This window comes from Rhinoraja longicauda, chromosome 23, assembly GCF_053455715.1.
Source record: "Rhinoraja longicauda isolate Sanriku21f chromosome 23, sRhiLon1.1, whole genome shotgun sequence".
Lineage (NCBI taxonomy): Eukaryota > Metazoa > Chordata > Chondrichthyes > Rajiformes > Arhynchobatidae > Rhinoraja > Rhinoraja longicauda.
The window spans coordinates 30,344,568-30,366,795 of NC_135975.1; the positions used below are offsets into that span (position 1 = coordinate 30,344,568).

At 54.6% G+C, this 22,228-nt stretch overlaps 1 protein-coding gene across 3 annotated transcripts in view; it reads left to right on the forward strand.

Annotated features, from left to right (window-relative positions):
• Positions 1–22,228, forward strand: part of pde3a (phosphodiesterase 3A, cGMP-inhibited) — a 384,185-nt gene that overhangs the window by 264,482 nt on the left and 97,475 nt on the right. For all 3 annotated transcript variants that reach the window (XM_078419978.1, XM_078419979.1, XM_078419980.1), the window contains 2 exons: positions 3,559–3,813; positions 7,968–8,125. In XM_078419978.1, the coding sequence (XP_078276104.1) occupies positions 3,559–3,813; positions 7,968–8,125 (413 nt within the window). The remainder of the gene's footprint in view (positions 1–3,558; positions 3,814–7,967; positions 8,126–22,228) is intronic.

A 22,228-nucleotide genomic window follows, 5' to 3' on the forward strand; every position in this document is an offset into this window, starting at 1 on the left:
CAGAGGGTGGTGTCTGGAGCAGGGCGGAGGGTGGTGTCTGGAGCAGGCCAGAGGGTGGTGTCTGGCCGGTGGGTGGGGACCACTGCGGCTGAGAAGGTGGAGGAAGCTGCAGCAGGGAGAGACTCCCCACCCTGGTGTCTGTCTCTGTCACGCACCGTACGGTGGGTGGGTCTCCGTGCACCGGTCTCCCCACGTCAAAAGAAGCCACACACGGGCGTCCACCTAGAGGGACATAAAGTCCGCGGCCCCAGGATCGGCCTCTTCAGCTGGCTCAGGACCCACCCCCCCCCCCCCCCCCCCACCCCAGGAGGACAAACACACTCGACCTCAAATGATCGCCAATTATCACAAACCAGGGAGCCAAAGATGGTTCTATCTTGAAGTCCACGTTGACCCTTTGAACCTGGGAGCCAGCTCACAGATGGAGAGCCTGCAGAATACAACATAAAAGCACAGAATGTGGCACGGTGGCGCAGCGGTAGAGTTGCTGCCTTACAGCGCCAGAGACCCTGGTTCAATCCTGATTATGGGTGCTGTCTGTACGGTGGTCATACGTTCTCCCTGAGACCACATGGGTTTTCTCCGGGTGGCTCCAGTTTCCTCCCACGCTCCAAAGACGTGCAGGTTTGTTGGTTAATTGCCTGCTGTAAATTGCCCCTTGTGTGTCGGATAAAACTAGTGTAAGGGTGATCGCTGGTCGGCACGGACTCATTGGGCCGAGGGGGCCTGTTTCCAAGCTGTATCTCTGAACTAAGCTAAACGTAAAGCATTCAGAATTTCACTCAGTTACAAAGAATCAGGTCTCAGTGATAGAACTCATGCATTCAGTTGAAGAAATATTCACACAAATGCTTGAAATGTTCGGAACCGATGTAACATTGGCAAAAGACGTTTACATTGCAATGTGCAGAACTAATCACAGTCCATCAACGAACTAAAGACATTTTGATTGATCCATTTTTAATGTTTTGGAGATGGTACTGATTCCATTAAGACGAACACACATATTACCCTGCATTTGATAATGTCTTTATTATCCTTGCATGGCAACAGAATTTGTTTTTATCACATTGAAAATGTATGAAAGGAACAAGAAAATGATTTTCACACAAGCAATTTGCAAGGTTAATAGATTATGCATTCAAACCAGCACACATCTCTGAAGGTGCTTAAAATGGAATTATCATTGGGAAGGCTCGGAGCACTCAATGGGTCAGGCAGGATCTGTGGAGTGAGAATCAACTCAGGTCTCAGACCCAAAACTCTTGGTCAGAACTGTGAAAGAAATGAAAGAAAAAGACACAAAGTGCTGGAGTAACTCAAAGGGTCAGGCAGCATCTCTGGAGAACACTGATAGGTGATGTCGGGACCCTTCTTCAGACTGATTGTAGTGGAGAGGAGAAAGCTGTAAGAGAGGTAATTAGTTTAGTTTAGAGCTCCAGCGGGGAAACAGGCCCTTCGGCCCACCGAGTTTGCACCGACCAGCGATCCCCGCACATTTACACAAACTGGGGGAAATTTACACTTACACCAAGCCAATTAACCTACAAACCTGTACGCCTTTGGAGTGCGGGAGGAAACTGAAGATCTCGGAGAAAAACCATGCAGTCATAGGGGAAAAGTACAAACTCCGTAAGGCCAGAACCCAAAGTCGGGATGGAAGCCGGGACACCGCGCTGCTAGCGCTTTAAGGCAACCACTCTACCGCTGTGCCACGGTGCTGCTCCATACCGTACCATACACCAGGACAAGGCCTGGCATGTACCTGTCTAAATGTCTTTTAAATGTTGTTATTGTACCTGATTCAACTACCCACTCTGGCAGCTCGTTCCATATGTCCACCACCCTCTCTGTCTGTTTTTTTTTTAATGAAAACATGTCCTATGGTCCGAAGGTCTAACAATAGTCAGTGTAAATATTTCAAGTGGAATGATTACGTTCACCCTCTGATTCACCTTGAGCTGTTCATGAATAATCACTGATCGATAAGCAATGAAGCAAACAGGGCTACCGCAGTGCAGGATGCATTTGTATTCTGAATAGGGTGGCACGGTGGCGCAAACGGATGGGCTGCTGCCTCTCAGTGCCAGAGACCCGGCTTTGATCCTGACCTCGGGTGCTGTCTGTGTGTGGCGTTTGCACGTTCTCCCTGTAACCACGTGGGTTTCAATAGACAATAGACAATAGACAATAGGTGCAGGAGTAGGCCATTCAGCCCTTCGAGCCAGCACCGCCATTCAATGCGATCATGGCTGATCACTATCAATCAGTACCCCGTTCCTGCCTTCTCCCCATACCCCCTCACTCCGCTATCCTTAAGAGCTCTATCCAGCTCTCTCTTGGTGCCTCGGTTTCCTCCCACATCCCAAAGACTTGCGCGGTTTGTGGGTTAATTGGCACTCTGTAAATGTAATGTGTAGGGAGTGGATGAGAAAGTGGGATATCATAGAACTATTGTGAGCGGCTGATCGATGGTCGGCGTGGACATGGGTGGACACAAGAGCCTGCTATGCTGCATCTTTCAATCTGTCAATCGATCAATCAATCAATCAATCAACCAATCGGTCAATCAATCAGTCAGTCAATCCATCAGTCCGTCAATGAATCAAACAAACAATCAGTCAGTTAATCCGTCAGTCAGTCAGTCAATGAATCAAACAAACAGTCAGTCAGTTAATCCATGAATTAAACAGTCAAGGAGCGTTGGTCTGACAGATTGTGGTTGTGTATTTTTAGAAAAGGTATCTGAATTATTATATATCTGTAGTTTGTGCATTTAAATTACAGAAGGAAGAGTAAATACCTGACGTGTTTTGTTGGGTTAAGGTATATAAAGTTATGAGAGGCATAGCTAAAGTAGAAATTCAGATCCTTTTTCCCCAGCATGAAAAAAAAACAAATACGAGAGGGCATAGCTTTCAGGTCAAAGTTTAAAGGAGATGTGCGGGCAAGTTTTGGACACCGAGGGTGATGGGTGCCTGGAACGCATTGTCACGGGTGGCATTTATGTGGCAATAGTGGCATTTATGAGACTTTGGGATAGGCACATGGATATGCAGGGACTGGAGAGACATGGATTATGTGCATGTAGATAAGAGTTGGTCTTGGCATTATGGTCGGCACATAGTCTGTTCCTCTGCTCTGATGTTCTCGGGCGGCACGGTGATGCAGCGATAGAATTGCTGGCTTACAGCGCCAGAGACCCGAGTTCGATCCTGACTACGGGTGCTGTCTGTATGGAGTTTGTACGTTCTCCCTGTGACCGCGTGGGTTTTCCCACTCGGGTGCTCCGAGTTTCTTCCCACAATCCAAAGACGTGCAGGTTTGTAGGTTAATTGGCTTAAGTAAAGATTGTAAATGGTCCTTAGTGTGTAGCATAGCACTGGTGTACAGGGATCGCTGGTGAGCGCGGACTCGGTGGGCCGAAGGGCCTTTTTCTGCGCTGTATTTCTAAATACACTGAAGATGCATTCTGTTTTGTGGTTCATGAAGCAGTTTGTTTACACTTTTGTATTGTATTCCAATTAATTTACACTTACATTTTTTATTCTCCTTCAGTCTTCAGGCACAAGTGTCACCGTCGATATCGCTGTGATGGGTGAAGCTCATGGACTAATTACAGACCTTTTGGCCGAACCTTCCTTGCCTCCCAATGTCAGCACATCGCTGAGAGCAGTCAGCAATCTTCTCAGCACCCAACTCACCTTCCAGCCCATCCACAAGCCAAGGATAAACCCGTTGGCCTCCTTCAGCGAGTCCTATGTGTGTTCGGATAGTGAAGAATGCCAAGGAGAGAAGCTTGCCATCCCAAAGGTACAACAAGAGATGGTGGCTTTCATCTCCCCTCCTCCTTCGCCTCCTCCCCCCCCCTCACCGCACCCCCACACCCTGTCTCCTTTAATCTACATTCCTTCCTCCGGCTTCACAATTCGCGCTTCTTCTCTCCTTACCTCACACTTTCTCGTCCCTTCATCTCTGGCCTTTGGGCACCCATTTTCCAATTTAACCCCCCCTCCCCCTCACCTGTACCCACCCATCAATGGCGAGGATTTGTCCCACACCCACCTTTCTTTTCCAGGTTTCTCCTCCCCCTCCCCCCACTACGATCAATCTGAAGAAGGGTCCTGAACCGAAACGTCACCTATCCATGTTCTCCAGAGATGCTGCCTGACCTGCTGAGTTACTCCAGCACTTTGTATCTTGTTTGATTCAGGCACTGTTTCTCACTCTGCTTCTGTTGGGCCATTGCTGCCACCCCATCCCTCTACGACTTTTCCTCACACTCTCTGCTACATTTTTTTTCACGTTTTGCTCGCCCTCCGCACAGTGAGCCAGACACACTGCCCCCCGAGGGGGAATGCCAACGTATGCATCCACGTCCGTGAAAGGCTTGGATCGAGTGGATGTGGAGAGGATGTTTCCACAAGTGGGAGAGTGTTGGACCAGAGGTCACAGCCTCAGAATTAGCGGACGTTTCTTTAGGAAGGAGATGAGGAGGAATTTCTTCAGTCAAAGGGTGGTGAATCTGTGGGACTCTTTGCCCAAGTCAATGGATGTTTTAAAGGCAGAGATAAATTGATTCTTGAATAGTACGGGTGTCGGGGGTCATGGGGTGAAGACAGGAGAATAGAGAGAAAGATAGATCAGCCATGGCGGAGTAGACCTGATGGGCCGAATGGCCTAATTCTTCTCCTATCCCTTATGAACATGACTGGAATTTGCCTCAGTAGTTCCACCCTCTGCAGACTTTTACAACTTGGCCTAACTCTAAGCGTCACAGTGGCACAGCTGGTAGAGCCACTGTCTCAAAGTGCCAGAGGCCCAGGATTGATCCCGACCGAGGATGCTGGCCGTGCGTGTGGAGTTTGCACGTGCTCCCTGTGACCGCGGTTTCCTCTCACATCCGATAGACATACGGGTTTGTGGGTCAATTGGCCCTCTGCAAATTGCCCCTCGTGTGCAGGGAGTGGATGAGAATGTGGGACAACATAGAACTAGTGTGAACTGGGGTGATCGGTGGCTGGCATGGACTCGGTGGGCTGAAGGGCCTGTTTCCACGGTTTATCTCTAAACTAAACTAAACTAAAGTAACCTAGACAGTGGAAATTACCCTTTAATAGATGATGATGATCAAAACAAGGAACTGCAGATGCTGGTTTACAAAAAAAAACATAATGTGCTGGAATAACTCAACGGGTCAGGCAGCATCTCTGGAGAACATGGATAGGTGACGCGTCAGATTGGGATCCTTGCTTGATGATGGACTTCGTCATTTGATCCCTGTTATGTGTTAACTATGCTCCAGGTAATATCCTTACCAGCATAAGGACTGGTGGTAAAGTTCGGTGCTTTACACGGGATGTTGATTTGGCCCCAAAAAAGACACAAAGTGCTGGAAGTCAGCGGGTCAGGGGGCATCTCTCAAGGATATATAGAAAACATTTCCGTTCAGGACCCTTTTTCATCTCTGGAGGACATGTATAGGTAACGTTTCAGGTCAGGCCCCTTCAGATTCAGAGTCTGAAGAAGAGCCCCAATATGTCACCTTTCCATGACATCCAGAGAGATGATGCATGACCCACTGAATTACTCCAGCACTTTGTGTTCTACTCAAGATTCCAATATCTGCAATTCCTTTTGCCTCAAGAAAAATTTGCCTTCCTGACTATGTGCTAGTATGTCTTGTAAAAGCCATTTAAAATCGGCCTGCAGTATCATCAAGCCTACTCCGCCATTCAATCATGGCTGATCTATTTTTCCCTCTCATTGCCATTCTCCTGCCTCCTCCCCGTAACCCTTGACACCTTTCCTAATCAAAAATCTGTCAATCTCTGCCTAAACAATGTCCATTGATGGCTTCCACAGCCTTCTGTGGCAATGAATTCCACAAATTCACAACACTTTAAAGTAATTCCTCCTCATCCCCTTTCTAAAGGTACGTCTTTTAATTCTGAGGCTGTGGCCTCTGGTCCTGGACTCTCCCACTAGTGGAAACACCCTCTCCATATTCGCTCTATCCAGGCCTTTAACTATTAGGTAATTTCACTATTCCTAATTTCATAATTATAATCAGGTTCTCGCTGAATAAAGAGATGCTGATTTCTTTATTATAGCTTTACAATGACAAAAATTGCATTTAATACAATTTGGTTTAATTAATGATGCAGTTTCATGGTAAATTACTTATTTTCCTATTTTTATTTAGTAGTAGGTAATTCTATTTGCATATCTATGGTTCACCCCAAAGATTTAAATGGGTTTCTTCTGCATTTTGAGTGTAATTGTTTATTGTTCTACACCAATAGAGATATTCTTTGGAGCAATCGACTTTGAAATTGTCAGCCAACTGAAATGGGCTTTCTTTAATCTGGTCGCAAACCACTGAATTTTTCATCAGTCAGCAAGGCAACTTGGTAGACATGAATATAGAACCTGGGCCTCTTAAGTACACTGGGCAGTACAGTGGTGCACCGATAGAGTTTCTGCTTTAAGGAACCAGAGACCAGGATGTGTTCCTGACCTTCTGAAACATATAAGATTATTAAGGGATTGGACACGTTAGAGGCAGGAAACATGTTCCCAATGTTGGGGGAGTCCAGAAGCAGGGGCCACAGTTTAAGAATAAGGGATAGGCCATTTAGAACGGAGATGAGGAAAATCTTTTTTCAGTCAGAGAGTTGTAAATCTGTGGAATTCTCTGCCTCCGAAGGCAGTGGAGGCCAGTTCTCTGAATGCATTCAAGAGAGAGCTAGATAGAGCTCTTAAGGATAGCGGAGTCAGGGGGAATGGGGAGAAGGCAGGAACAGGGTACTGATGGAGAATGATCAGCCAGGATCACATTGAATGGTGGTGCTGGCTCGAAGGGCCAAATGGCCTACTCCTGCACCTATTGTCTATTGTCTATTGTCTATTGTCTCAGCTGCTGTCTGTAGGAAGTTTGCACAATCTCTCTGTGACCGCGTGGGGTTTCTCCAAGTACTCCGGTTTCCTCCCACACTTCAATTGGCTTCGGTAAAACTGTAAATTTTCCCTAGTGTGTAGGATAGTGTACAGGTGATCGCTGGTCGGCACGGACTTGGTGGACTAAAGGGTCTGTTTCCGTGCATTATCTCTAAAGTTTAAACTCTTAAAAAGTACACCTTGAATATAAGTTATGTGTAGGAAAGAACTGCAGATGCTGGTTTGTAGGTTAATTGGCTTCTGTAAATTGTCCCTCGTGTGTAGGATAGAACTGGTGTATGGATGAAGGCCAAAGAAGAAAGGACAAAAAATGAGGTTAAAAGCTAGTAATCATCAGTCTGAATGTCCTGACCCATAATGTCACCTATCCATGTTCTCCAGAGGCACCGCCTGACCCCATGAGTTACTCCAGCACTTTGTGTCTTTCCTTGGTAAACCAGCATCTGCAGTTCCTTGACTACATTCAAGACTCATTCAGACTCATAGAGTAGTACCACACAGGAACTGGCCCTTTGGCCCACCACATCCATGCTGACCATTTTCCCATCTGCACCAATCCTAACGGCCCCCATTGGCTCCAAATCCTACTGTGCCTCGCCTCTTGAATTAACTTAAATCAGTAAAGTTCTTTAGGCTTTGGAGATACAGCACGGAAACAGGCCCCTCGACCCACCAAGTCCGCGCCGACCAGCGATCACCCCATACTCTAGTTCTATCCTTTGCACTAGGGACAATTTTACTGAAGCCAATTAACCTACAATCCTGCACGTCTTTGGAGTGTGGGAGGAAGCCGAGGATCTCGGAGAAAACCCACGCAGTCACCGGGAGAACGTAAAAAACTCCGTAAAGACAGCACCCATCGTCAGGATCGTAACCGGGTCTCTGGCGCTGTGAGGCAGCAACTCTACCTTGTGCGTTCACGTGCATTGCTATTTATTCTCAATCGTGCTTGCTGATTATTGATCCCGAACCTCTTCAGCACAATAACACCATTTTATTCCCTCCAGCGACTGAGGAGAAGCTTGCCGCCGGGCCTCCTGAGACGGATCTCATCCACGTGGACAACCACAACGTCTGCCACTGGTCTGCCCACTGTGGAGCCAGGCCCCGTCAGGAGGGACCGCAGTCTGAGCATCAAATCCACTCACGAGGCTCCTGAAGGCAGGTCGGCACCATCTTCAAGCTTGTCCACTGGGCAGCATTCATTTATGATTAGCTTTGACATCGGAAAGTTAAGCATGAAATAGTTTGCAGAGCCAGAGATAAAATTCTGAGCTGCCGCCTCTCATGTAGAAGCCTCTGCCTCTCACACTGTTCGTGATGTATATATATATATATCTATCTATCTATCTATCTATCTATCTATATACTACTAAAACTCAGATCTTGTGTTATATATATATATAACACTGATGTCGGCTGAATACGGCAATTCCGGCAAAACGGTGAACCGTAGCGCCACGATTTTTGTACCGCCTTAATCAGCATGCGGTTCGCTGCTGGAAAATTATATTTTTATTTAATTCGGACGCATATTTTTTAAGTTACAGAGGTTTAAAAGTGCTGCCCCCCCTGATTTATCGAAGTTTTGACAGAAGGGGGGCGCTGCGGTGCGGATTGTGATGTCACAATGCCCCTGTGAGATGGACTCGAGCTGACCCCCCTTCCCCCCCACCCCAGCGGTATTCAGCGTGTGACGTCACAATGCCCCTGTGCTACATTGTTGCGAAGAGCTGTCAAGTCAAGTCCATTTTATTTGTATAGCACATTTAAAAACAACCCACGTTGACCAAAGTGCTGTACATCTGATTAGGTACTAAGGAAAAAAATGAAACATACAGTAGCACACAAACAGTTCACAGCGCCTCCTCAATGAGCCTCAAACGCTAGGGAGTAGAAATAGGTTTTGAGCATGGACTTAAAGGAGTCGATGGAGGGGGCAGTTCTGATGGGGAGAGGGATGCTCTTTCCACCCTCCCCCTCTCTCCCTCCCCCCTCCCCCCTTTCCCCCCTCCCCCCCTTTCCGCCCTCCCCTTCCCCCCTCCCTCCCCTCCTCCCTCCTCCCTCCCTCCCCCTTCCCTCCCTCCCCTCCTCCCGGTTACAATGGAATCCCTACGAGGACGGGCCCAACGGGGAAAGAGGGGTACTGGGAAAAGGGGAGAGCCCCCTCCCTTCCCCCTCCCCCCTACCCCCCCTCCCCTCTCCCCCTCCCTCCCCCTCCCTCCCCCTACCCCCTCACTCCCCCCTTCCCCCCTCCCCTCCCCCCCTCCCTCCCCCCTCCTCCCTCCCTCCCCCTTCCCTCCCTCCCCTCCTCCCGGTTACAATGGAAACCCTACGAGGACGGGCCCAACGGGGAAAGAGGGGTACTGGGTAAAGGGGAGGTCCCCCTCCTCCCCCTTCCCCTCCCCCTCCCTCCCCCTACCCCCCTCCCTCCCTCCCCTCTCCCTCCCCCTAACCCCTCCCCTCCCCCCTCCTTCCCCATCTCCCTCCACACCTCCCTCCTCCCTCCACACCTCCCTCCTCCCTCCCTCACCCTTCCCTCCCTCCCCTCCCCCTCCCTCCCCCTCCACTACCCCACTCCCTCCCCTCTCCCTCCCCCCCTTCTCCCCTCCTCCTCCCTCCCCCTCCCCTGCCCTCCTCCCTCCCTCCCCCTTCCCTCCCCCGCACTCCCCTCCCGGTTACAATGGAAACCCTACGAGGACGGGCCCAACGGGCACACTTGAGATGGGTGCTACAGTGAGAAGCACTATGTGACCGCGAATGTTTCAAAACAAGCACTTAAAAAGCACTTATCTCTTTTTAAAGTATTTTTTTTTATTGCAAGTCACTTAACATACACAGATCAGCATTGGGCCCATATGCTCGTGGGCCACCGGGGCAAGTGTTTCGAAAAAAGCACTGAGAGTGTGTATGGGGAGAGAGAGAATGGGGGGGGGGGGGTCTGTGAATGGGGACTGGGGACAACAGGGGTCGTTGCGGAGGGGGCTTGGTGGTGGGGGAAAGAGGGTACTGGGAAAAGGGGAGGTCCCACTTCCCCCCTCAACCCCTTCCTCCCCCCTCCTTCCCACCTCCATCCCCACTCCCTCCCCCCCTCCCTCCCCCCTCAATCCCAACCTCCATCACCACTCAGCCCCTAACTCCCCCCCCTCCCTCCTTCCCTCCATCCCACCCTCCCCCACTCCCTCCCCCCTCCCTCCACCATTCCATCACTCTCCCCCTCCCCCCTCCTTCCACCATCCCTCCACCCCTCCCGGTTACAATGGAAACCCTACAGGGACGGGCCCAACGGGGAAAGAGGGGTACTGGGAAAAGGGGAGATCCCCCTCCCTCCCTCCCCCCTCACTCCCCCTTACCTCCCCCCTACCCCCCTCCCTCCCCTCTCCCTCCCTCCTCCCCCCTTCCCCCCTCCCCCCCTCCCCTCCCCCTCCCCTCCTCCCTCCACACCTCCCTCCTCCCTCCCTCCCCCTCCCCTCCCTCCCCTCCTCCCGGTTACAATGGAAACCCTACGAGCACGGACCCAATGGGGAAAGAGGGGTACTGGGAAAAGGGGAGGTCCCCCTCCCTCCCCCCTCACTCCCTTCTCCCTCCCTCCCCCTCCCCTTCCCCCCTCCCTCCCCTTCCCCCCTCCCCTCCCTCCCCCTCCCCCTACCCCCTTCCCTCCCCTCTCCATCCCTCCCTTCCCCCTCCCCTCCTCCCTCCCCCTCCCCTCCCCCCTCCACACCTCCCTACTCCCTCCCTCCCCCTTCCCTACCCCCACTCCCCTCCCGGTTACAATGGAAACCCTACGAGGACGGGCCCAACGGGCACACTTGTTCTAGTATACTACTAAAACTCTGATCTTGTAGCTTTATATATATATTCCACTGATGTCGGATGAATACGGCAATTCCGGCAAAACGGTGAACCGTAGCGCCACGATTTTTGTACCGCCTTAATCAGCATGCGGTTCGCTGCTGGAAAATGATATTTTTATTTAATTCGGACGCATATTTTTTAAGTTACAGAGGTTTAAAGGTGCTGCCCCCCCTGATTTATCGAAGTTTTGACAGAAGGGGGGCGCTGCGCTGCGGATTTATTCTTCATTGTGATGTCACAATGCCCCTGTGAGATGAACTCGAGCAGACCCCCCTTCCCCCCCCCCCCGTGGTATTCAGCGTGTGATGTCACAATGCCCCTGTGCCCCTCCCTCCCCCTTCCCCCCTCCCCCTCCCCTACCTCCCCCCTCCCTCCCCCTCCCCCCCTTCCCCTCTCCCTCCCCCCTCCCCCCCTTCCCCTCTCCCTCCCCCCTCCCCCCTTCCCCCCTCCCCCCTTTCCCCCATCCCCCCATTCCACCCTCCCCTTCCCCCCTCCCTCCCCTCCTCCCTCCCCTACCTCCCCCCTCCCTCCCCCTCCCCCCTTCCCCTCTCCCTCCCCCCTCCTCCCTTTCCCCCCTCCCCCCCTTTCCGCCCTCCCCCCTCCCTCCCCTCCTCCCTCCTCCCTCCCCCTTCCCTCCCTCCCCTCCTCCCGGTAACAATGGAATCCCTACGAGGACGGGCCCAACGGGGAAAGAGTGGTACTGGGAAAAGGGGAGAGCCCCCTCCCTCCCCCCCCCCCATCCCCCCTCCCTCCCCCTCCCCCCCTACCCCCCCTCCCCTCTCCCTCCCCCCTCCCTCCCCCCTCCCTCCCCCTCACCCCTACCCCCTCACTCCCCCCTCCCCCCCTTCCCCCCTCCCCTCCCCCCTCCCTCCCCTCCTCCCTCCACACCTCCCTCCTCCCTCCCTACCCTCCCTCCTCCCTCCCTCCCTCCCTCCCCCTTCCCTCCCTCCCCTCCTCCCGGTTACAATGGAAACCCTACGAGGACGGGCCCAACGGGGAAAGAGGGGTACTGGGAAAAGGGGAGGTCCCCCTCCCTCCCCCCCTCCCCCACCCCCTCCCCCTCCCCTCCCCCCTCCCCTCCCCTCCCCTCCCCTCTCCCTCCCCTTCCCCCCCCCTCTGCCCCCTTCCTCCCCCCCCTCCTCTCCCCCCCTCTCCTCTCCCCCCCTCTCCTCTCCCCCCTCTCCTCTCCCCCCTCTCCTCTCCCCCCCTCTCCTCTCCCCCCCTCTCCTCTCCCCCTTCCCTCCCCCTCCCTTCCCCCCTCCCTTTCCCCTCCCTTCCCCCCCTTCCCCCCTCCCTTACACCCTCCCTCCCCCTCTCCTCCCCTCTCCCCCCTCCCTCCCTCCCCACTCTCCTCTCCTCCCTACCTCATCCCTCCCTCCCTCCCTTCCCCGCAGCGCTGACCGCCGGGAAGTGTAGTCGCCGTTGCCTCTCCCGCTTCTGCTCTATAGATAAGATTAATTTCTTTTTCAACAAAGAATGCTGTTTATTTTAAAGTAAAATAGACACCTCTCCTCTCTCCCCCCCTCTCCTCTCCTCTCTCCCCCCCCTCTCCTCTCCTCTCCCCCCTCTCCTCTCCCCCCTCTCCCCTCTCCTCTCCCCCCTCTCCTCTCCCCCTCCACTCTTTCCTCTCCCCTCTCCTCTCCCCTCCCCCCCTCTCCTCTCCCCCCCTCCTCCTCTCCCCCCTCCTCCTCTCCCCCCTCCTCCTCTCCCCCTCCCTCTTCTCCCCCTCCCTCCTCTCCCCCTCCCTCCTCCCCCCTCCCCCCTCCCCTCCCCCCTTCCCCCCTCCCCCCCTTCCCCCCCTCCCCTCCCCCCTCCCCTCCCCCCCTCCTTTCCCCCTCCCTCCTCTCCCCCCCCTCCTCTCCCCCTCCTCCTCTCCCCGAAGCGGAAGTGTAGTCGCCGTCGCCTCTCCCGCTGTTTGATTTAATTTATAACAAAGACATTTATTTAAAATGAGGAATGTGATTTTCATTAAGTTTGATTTTATTTATTTTAAAAAAGCTGCTGCTCTATAGATAAGTTTATTTCCTTTTCAACAAAGAACGCTGTTTATTTTAAAGTAAAAACGCGGTTTTTTTCATTGGGTTTCACCCTCCCTGTTAGCGCCCGATTGGTTGGGTCTTTACGTGGGGTACAGTGATTGGCTCCACCATCCCTGTTAGCACCCGATTGGCTGGGTCTCTACGTGGGGTGCAGTGATTGGCTCCACCCTCCCTGTTAGCGCCCGATTGGCTGGGTCTCTACGTGGGGTGCAGTGATTGGCTCCAACCTTACACTCGATGTGGGTGGAGCAGTTGATTTGAACTGACACCAACTGCCGTAACCAACAGTCCACCGTGCTGCTGCTGGTTGAGGATAGGCTCCAGCATCGCTCAGGAGGGCAGTTTAATTGAAATACAGAAAGAATATTTATAGATAAGTTTCTTATCATTTCCAACAGAAAAATTACATTTATTTTAAACGGTACGAGATTTTCATTGCATTTAATTTTATTTTAAAAAAAAGATAAAAGACAGAGATTTCATAGATAAGTTTACTTTCTTTTTTAACAAAAGAACATTTATTTCACATAGGTTTAATTTCATTTACAACAAAGACATAAGCTGCTGCTCTATAGATAAGTTTAATTTCTTTTTCAACAAAGAATGCTGTTTATTTTAAAGTAAAATAGACCCCTCTCCTCTCTCCCCCCCTCTCCTCTCCTCTCCCCCACTCTCCTCTCCCCCTCTCCTCTCCCCCCTCTCCCCTCTCCTCTCCCCCCTCTCCCCTCTCCTCTCCCCCCTCTCCCCTCTCCTCTCCCCCCTCTCCTCTCCCCCTCCCCTCTCTTCTCCCCCTCCCCTCTCTCCTCTCCCCTCTCCTCTCCCCCCTCTCCTCTCCCCCCTCTCCTCTCCCCCTCTCCTCTCCCCCTCCTCCTCTCCCCCCCCTCCTCCTCTCCCCCCCTCCTCCCCCCCTCCCTCGCTCAGGAGGGCAGTTTAATTGAAATACAGAAAGAATATTTATAGATAAGTTTCTTATCATTTCCAACAGAAAAATTACATTTATTTTAAACGGTACGAGATTTCCATTGCATTTAATTTTATTTTTTAAAAAAAGATAAAAGACAGAGATTTCATAGATAAGTTTACTTTCTTTTTTAACAAAAGAACATTTATTTCACATAAGTTCCCTCCCCCCCTTCCCTCCTCCCTTCCCCCCTCCCCTCCCCCCTCCCATCCCCCCCTCTCCCCCCTCCCTCCCCCTACCCCCCTCCCTCCCCTCTCCCTCCCCCCTCCCCCCCTCCCCCCCTCCCTCCCCTCCTCCCTCCCCCTTCCCTCCCCCAACCCTCCCCCTTTCCTCCCCTCCCGGTTACAATGGAAACCCTACGAGGACGGGCCCAACGGGCCCACTTGGTCTAGTATACTATTAAAACTCACTTCTTGTGTATATTTTTTTTGGGGGTTTGACCTGGTATGCGCGTAACAACGGTTTCTCTGATTTCGTCAAAACGGTGAACCGTAGCGCCACGATTTTTGCACCACCTTAATCACCACGCGGTTATCTGCTGGAAAATTATTTTTTATTTAATTCGGTCGCATGTTTTTTAAGTTACAGAGGTTTTAAAGCGCTCCCCCCCCCCCCCTAATTTATAGGGGGCGCTGTGGTGCGGATTTATTGAAGGTCTTCAGCTTGTGATGTCACAATGCCCCTGTGAGATGAGCTCGAGCTGACCCCCCCCCCCCCCCCTTCAGCGTGTGATGTCACAATGGACAAGCAGCTGCTATTGGGTGTCTACTCTTTACAAATTTACATCTTTTTATTTTAAACCTTTTTTTTCAAGGTCTTCAGCTTGTGACGTCACAATGCTTGTGTGAAGCAGCTGATTGTTTTTTAAAGTTGTGTTTTTTATTGCAAGTCACTTAACATACACAGATCAGCATGGGGCCCCTATGCTCGTGGGCCACCGGGGCAAGTGTTTCGAAAAAAGAAAGGGGTGGTCCCCCTTCCCCCCTCAACCCCTTCCTCCCCACTCCTTCCCACCTCCATCCCCACTCCCTCCCCCCCTCCTCCCCAACTAACTCCCCATCCCTCCCCACCTCCCTCACCCCTCGGGGACGGGCCCAACGGGGAAAGAGGGGTATTGGGAAAAGGGGAGGTCCCCCTCCCTCCCCCCTTCCCCTTCCCTCCCCCATACCCCCTCCCTCCCCTCCCCCCTCCCCTCCCCCTCTCTCCCCCTCTCTCCCCCTCCCCTCCCCTCCCCCTCCACACCTCCACACCTCCCTCCTCCCTTCCCTCCCCCCCACTCCCCTCCCGGTTACAATGGAAACCCTACGAGGACGGGCCCAACGGGGAAAGAGCGGTACTGGGAAAAGGGGAGGTCCCCCTCCCTTCCCCTCCCCCTTCCCCTCCCCCTCCCTCCCCCCTACCCTGCTCCCTCCCCTCTCCCCCCCTTCCCCTCCCCCTCCCCCCTTCCCCTCCCCCTCCCCCTCCCCTCCTCCCTCCAGATCAGCATGGGGCCTCTATGCTCGTGGGCCACCGGAGCAAGTGTTGCGAAACAGCACTTGGAGTGTGTCTGGGGGAGAGAGAGAATGGGGGGGGTCTGAGAATGGGGACTGGGGAGGGGGACAACAGGGGTCGTTGCGGAGGTGGCTTGGTGGTGGGGGAAAGAGGGGTACTGGGAAAAGGGTAGGTCCCCCTTCACCCCTCAACCCCTTCCTCCCCCCTCCTTCCCACCTCCATCCCCACTCCCTCCCCCCCTCCTCCCCCTCCCTCCCCAACTCCCTCCCCACCTCCCTCAACCCTCCCCACCTAACTCCCCCCCTCCCTCCTTCCCTCCATTCCTCCCTCCCTCCCCCAATCCCTCCCCCCTCCCTCCACACTTCCATCCCTCTCCCCCTCCACCCTCCTTCCACCCTCCCTCCCCCCATCCCTCCTTCCCTCCATCCCTCCCTCCCCCAATCCCTCCCCCCTCCCTCCACCCTTCCATCCCTCTCCCCCTCCCCCTCCCCACTCCTTCCACCCTCCCTCCCCCCTCCCGGTTACAATGGAAACCCTACGGGGATGGGCCCAACGTGGAAAGAGGGGTACTGGGAAAAGGGGAGGTCCTCCTCCCTCCCCCTTCCACCCTCCCTCCCTCCCCCTCCCCCCCCTACCCTCCTCCCTCCCCTCTCCCTCCCCCCCTCCCCCCCTTCACTCCCCCCTCCCCTCCCCCCCTCCCTCCCCCCTCCCCCTCCCCTCCTCCCTCCCTCCCCCTTCCCTCCCTCCCTCCTCCCGGTTAAAATGGAAACCCTACGAGGACGGACCCAACGGGGAAAGAGGGTACTGGGAAAAGGGGAGGTCCCCCTCCCTCACCCTTCCCCCCTCCCCTCCCCCCTCCCTACCCCCCTCCCTCCCTCCCCCCCTTCCCCCCTCCCTCCACACCTCCCTCCTCCCTCCCTCCCCCTTCCCTCCTCCCTCCCTCCCCCTTCCCTCCCTCCCCTCCCCTCCCTCTCCTCCCCTCCTCCCGGTTACAATGGAAACCCTACGAGGACGGGCCCAACGGGGAAAGAGGGGTACTGGGAAAAGGGGAGGTCCCCCTCCCTTCCCCCTTCCCCTCCCCCCTTCCCCCTCCCCTCCCCCCTTCCCCCCCCTCCCCTCTCCCTCCCCCCTCCCCTCCCCCTCCCTCCCCCCACCCCCCTCCCTCCCCCCCTTCCCCCCTCCCCCCCTCCCCTCCCACCCTTCCCCCCTTCCCCCCTCCCCTCCTCCCTCCCTCCCCCTTCCCTACCCCCCACTCCCCTCCCGGTTACAATGGATCCCTACGAGGACGGGCCCAACGGGCACACTTGTGCTAGTCTATATACTACTAAAACTCTGCGGTCCAACATTCCGTATGTATATGTGTATGTACGCAAAGATTCCGAAGAGTTTCTGTCCATAACTTACAAACCCTACTCCTCCCTGACGGTACACCAAAGCGCTACGATTTTTGTACCGCCATATTCACCATTAACATGGGCAACTATTGTAAGTACTTTCGTTCAAATTGAAGCTGCCTTTTTAAAGCTAGAGAGATATTAAAGTTTAATTTTCATTTCTAACCCTTTTCTTGAAGGGGCTTCAGCGCGTGATGTCACAATGGCACCCGTGCACCAATGAGAGATCAGCTCGGTTTTAAATTTACATCTTCAGCTTGTGACGTCACAATGCTTGTGTGAGATGGTTTGCAACATTGTTGCGAAAGGCAACTGCCAGTTTTTTAAAGTTGTGCAAGTCACTTAACATACACAGATCAGCATGGGGCCCCTATTCCCTCCCTCCCCCCCCTTCCCCCCTCAACCCCTTCCTCCCCACTCCTTCCCACCTCCATCCCCACTCCCTCCACCCCTCCTCCCCAACTCCCTCCCCACCTCCCTCACCCCTCCTCCCCTAACTCCCCCCCCTCCCTCCTTCCCTCCATCCCTCCCCCCCTCCCTCCACCCTTCCATCCCTCTCCCCCTCCCCCCTCCTTCCACCCTCCCTCCCCCCTTCTGGTTACAAAGGAAACCCTACGGGGACGGGCCCAACGGGGAAAGAGGGGTACTGGGAAAAGGGGAGGTCCCCCTCCCTCCCCTCCCCTCCCCCTCCCCCCTAACCCTCTCCCTCCCCCTTCCCCCTCCCCTCCTCCCTCCACACCTCCCTCCTCCCTCCCTCCCCTCCTCCCGGTTACAATGGAAACCCTACGAGGACGGGCCCAACGGGAAAGAGGGGTACTGGGAAAAGGGGAGGTCCCCCTCCCTCCCCCCTTCCCCCATCCCATCCCCCCTCCCTCTCCTCTCCCTCCCCCTTCCCCCCGTTCCCCCCTCCCCTTCCCCCATCCCTCCACACCTCTCTCCTCCCTCCCTCCCCTTCCCTCCCTCCCATCCTCCCAATGCTTGTTTGAGATGGGTGCTACATTGTTTCGAAAAGCACCACTAACAGATCGCAGTGAGAAGCACTATGTGACCGCGAATGTTTCAAAACAAGCACTTAAAAAGCACTTATCTTTTTTTAAAGTATTTTTTTTAATTGCAAGTCACTTAACATACACAGATCAGCATTGGGCCCCTATGCTCGTGGGCCACCGGGGCAAGTGTTTCCCGGTTACAATGGAAACCCTACGGGGACGGGCCCAACGGGGAAAGAGGGGTACTGGGAAAAGGGGAGATCCCCCTCCCTCCCCTCCCCCCTACTCCCTCCCCCCTTCCCCCCTCCCCTTCCCCCCTCCCCTCCCCCCTCCCTCCCCCTCCCCTCCTCCCTCCACACCTCCCTCCCTCCCCCCTCCCGGTTACAATGGAAACCCTATGAGGACGGGCCCAACGGGGAAAGAGGGGTACTGGGAAAAGGGGAGGTCCCCCTTCCCCCCTCAACCCCTTCATCCCCCCTCCTTCCCACCTCCATCCCCACTCCCTCCCCCCCTCCTCCCCCTCCCTCCCCAACTCCCTCCCCCTCCCCCCTAACTCCCCCCTCCCTCCTTCCCTCCCTCCCCAATCCCTCCCCCCCTCCCTCCACCCTTCCATCCCTCTCCCCCCTCCTTCCACCCTCCCTCCCCCCCTCCCGGTTACAATTGAAACCCTACGAGGACCGGCCCAACGGGGAAAGAGGAGTACTGGGAAAAGGGGAGGTCCCCCTCCCTCCCCCCTTCCCCTCCCCCCTACCCCCCTCCCTCCCCTCCCCCCTCCCTCCCCTCCCCTCCTCCCTCCACACCTCCCTCCTCCCTCCCTCCCCCTTCCCGCCCTCCCCTCCTCCCGGTTACAATGGAAACCCTACGAGGACGGGCCCAACGGGGAAAGAGGGGTACTGGGAAAAGGGGAGGTCCCCCTCCCTCCCCCCTACCCACCTCCCTCCCCTCTCCCTCCCCCCTTTCCCTCCTCCCTTCCCCCCTCCCCTCCCCCTCCCATCCCCCCCTCTCCCCTCCCTCCCCCCTACCCCCTCCCTCCCCTCTCCCTCCCCCCTCCCCTCCCCCCCTCCCCTCCCCTCCTCCCTCCCCCTTCCTCCCCCAACCCTCCCCCTTTCCTCCCCTCCCGGTTACAATGGAAACCCTACGAGGACGGGCCCAACGGGCCCACTCGGTCTAGTATACTACTAAAACTCAGATCTTGAATATATATATATATATATATTCCACTGATGTCGGCTGAATACGGCAATTCCGGCAAAACGGTGAACCGTAGCGCCACGATTTTTGTACCGCCTTAATCAGCATGCGGTTCGCTGCTGGGAAATGATATTTTTATTTAGTTCGGACGCATATTTTTTAAGTTACAGAGGTTTAAAAGAGCTGCCCCCCCTGATTTATCGAAGTTTTGACAGAAGGGGGGCGCTGCGGTGCGGATTTAGTCTTCATTGTGATGTCACAATGCCCTTGTGAGATGAACTCGAGCTGACCCCACTTCCCCCCCCCCCCAGCGGTATTCAGCGTGTGACGTCACAATGCCCCTGTGCTACATTGTTGCGAAGAGCTGTCAAGTCAAGTCAATTTTATTTGTATAGCACATTTAAAAACAACCCACGTTGACCAAAGTGCTGTACATCTGATTAGGTACTAAGGAAAAAAATGAAACATACAGTAGCACACAAACAGTTCACAGCGCCTCCTCAATGAGCCTCAGACGCTAGGGAGTAGAAATAGGTTTTGAGCCTGGACTTAAAGGAGTCGATGGAGGGATGCTCTTTCCACCCTCCCCCTCTCTCCCTCCCCCCTCCCCCCTTTCCCCCCTCCCCCCCTTTCCCCCTTCCCTCCCTCCCCTCCTCCCGGTTACAATGGAATCCCTACGAGGACGGGCCCAACGGGGAAAGTGGGGTACTGGGAAAAGGGGAGAGCCCCCTCCCTCCCCCTACCCCCTCTCCCCCTCCCTCCCCCTTCCCCTCCCATCCCCCCTCCCTCCCCCCTCCCTCCCCCTACCCCCCTCCCCTCCCCCCCCCTACCCCCTCACTCCCCCCTCCCCCCCTTCCCCCCTCCCCTTCCCCCTCCCCTCCCCCCTCCCTCCCCTCCTCCCTCCACACCTCCCTCCTCCCTTCCTCCCCCTTCCCTCCCTCCCCTCCTCCCGGTTACAATGGAAACCCTACGAGGACGGGCCCAACGGGGAAAGAGGGGTACTGGGAAAAGGGGAGGTCCCCCTCCCTCCCCCTTCCCCCCTCCCCCTCCCCTACCTCCCCCCTCCCCCCCTTCCCTTCTCCCTCCCCCCTTTCCCCCCTCCCCCCTTTCCCCCCTCCCCCCCTTTCCGCCCTCCCCTTCCCCCCCTCCCTCCCCTCCTCCCTCCCGCCCCCTTCCCTCCCTCCCCTCCTCCCGGTTACAATGGAATCCCTACGAGGACGGGCCCAAAGGGGAAAGAGGGGTACTGGGAAAAGGGGAGTTCCCCCATCCTCCCCCCTTCCCGAAAAGGGGAGGTCCTCCTCCCTCCCCCCCTTCCCTCTCCCCTTCCCCCCTCCCCCTTCCCCCCTCCCCTCCCTCCCTCCCCCCTCCCTCCCCCCTACCCCCTCCCTCCCCTCTCCCTCCCCCCTCCCCTCCCCCCTCCCATCCCACAACGGGTAAAGAGGGGTACTGGGAAAACAGGTGGTCCCCCTCCCCCCTCCCTCCCCCCTCCCTCCCCGCCTCCCGGTTACAATGGAAACCCTACGAGGACGGGCCCAACGGGCACACTTGTGCTAGTATACTACTAAAACTCAGATCTTGTGTTATATATATATATATGCGCGTAACAGCGGTTTCTCTGATTTCGTCAAAACGGTGAACTGTAGCGCCACGATTTTTGCACCGCCTTAATCACCACGCGGTTATCTGCTGCAAAATTGTTTTTTATTTAATTCGGTCGCATGTTTTTTAAGTTACAGAGGTTTTAAAGCGCTCCCCCCCCCCTAAATTATAGGGGGCGCTGTGGTGCGGATTTATTGAAGGTCTTCAGATTATGATGTCACAATGCCCCTGTGAGATGGCTGCTACATTGTTGCGAAAAGCGTGTGACGTCACAATGGACAAGCAGCTGCTATTGGGTGTCTACTCTTTACAAATTTACATTTTTTTATGAGAAGCACTTGGTCAAGTCAAGTCAATTTTATTTGTATAGCACATTTAAAAACAACCCACGTTGACCAAAGTGCTGTACATCTGATTAGGTACTAAGGAAAAAAATGAAACTGGCCTTTAACTGATGCTAAGAGTGGGGGAGGGGGGGGTGTCTGAGAATGGGGAATGGGACAACAGGGGTAGTGCGGAGGGGACTTGGTGGTGGGGGAAAGAGGGGTACTGGGAAAAGGGGAGGTCCATATCCCTCCCCTCTCCCCCATCCCTCCCTCCCCCCTCTCTCCCCCCCCCCTCCCTCCCTCCACAAATACAACCCATCTCTCATCAATCTCCCCCCCTCCCTCCCCCCTCCATCCTCAACACATCCCTCCCTCCACCACTCCCTCCCCCTCGATCCCTCCACACCTCCCTCCCCCAAACCTCCCTCTCACTCCCTCCCCCCTTCACTCCCTCCACCCCTCCCGGATACAATGGAAACCCTAAGAGGACGGGCCAAAGGGGAGAGTGTGGGGAGAGTAAGAGTGGGGATGGGGGAGGAGAGAATGGGGGAGTGGGGAATGGGCCCAACGGGCCCACTTTGTCTAGTATACTACTAAAACTCAGATCTTGTGTTATATATATATATATATGCGCGTAACAGCGGTTTCTCTGATTTCGTCAAAACGGTGAACCGTAGCGCCACGATTTTTGCACCGCCTTAATCACCACGCGGTTATCTGCTGCAAAATTGTTTTTTATTTAATTCGGTCGCATGTTTTTTAAGTTACAGAGGTTTTAAAGCGCTCCCCCCCCCCCCCCTAAATTATAGGGGGCGCTGTGGTGCGGATTTATTGAAGGTCTTCAGATTATGATGTCACAATGCCCCTGTGAGATGGGGATACATTGTTGCGAATACAGGCGCTGTGGTGCGGATTTATTGAAGGTCTTCAGCTTATGATGTCACAATGCCCCTGTGAGATGGGTGATACATTGTTGCGAATACAGATCGCCGTGAGAAGCACTTGGTCAAGTCAAGTCAAGTCAATTTTATTTGTATAGCACATTTAAAAACAACCCACGTTGACCAAAGTGCTGTACATCTGATTAGGTACTAAGGAAAAAAAAGAAAAGAAACATACAATGGCACGCAAACAGTTCACAGTACCTCCTCAATGAGCCTCAAACGCTAGGGAATAGAAATAGGTTTTGAGCCTGGACTTAAAGGAGTGGATGGAGGGGGCAATTCTGATGGGGAGAGGGATGCTGTTCCACAGTCTAGGAGCTGCAACCGCAAAAGCTCGGTCACCCCTGAGTTTAAGACCGGAAACGCTAGGGAATAGAAATAGGTTTTGAGCCTGGACTTAAAGGAGTGGATGGAGGGGGCAATTCTGATGGGGAGAGGGATGCTGTTCCACAGTCTAGGAGCTGCAACCGCAAAAGCTC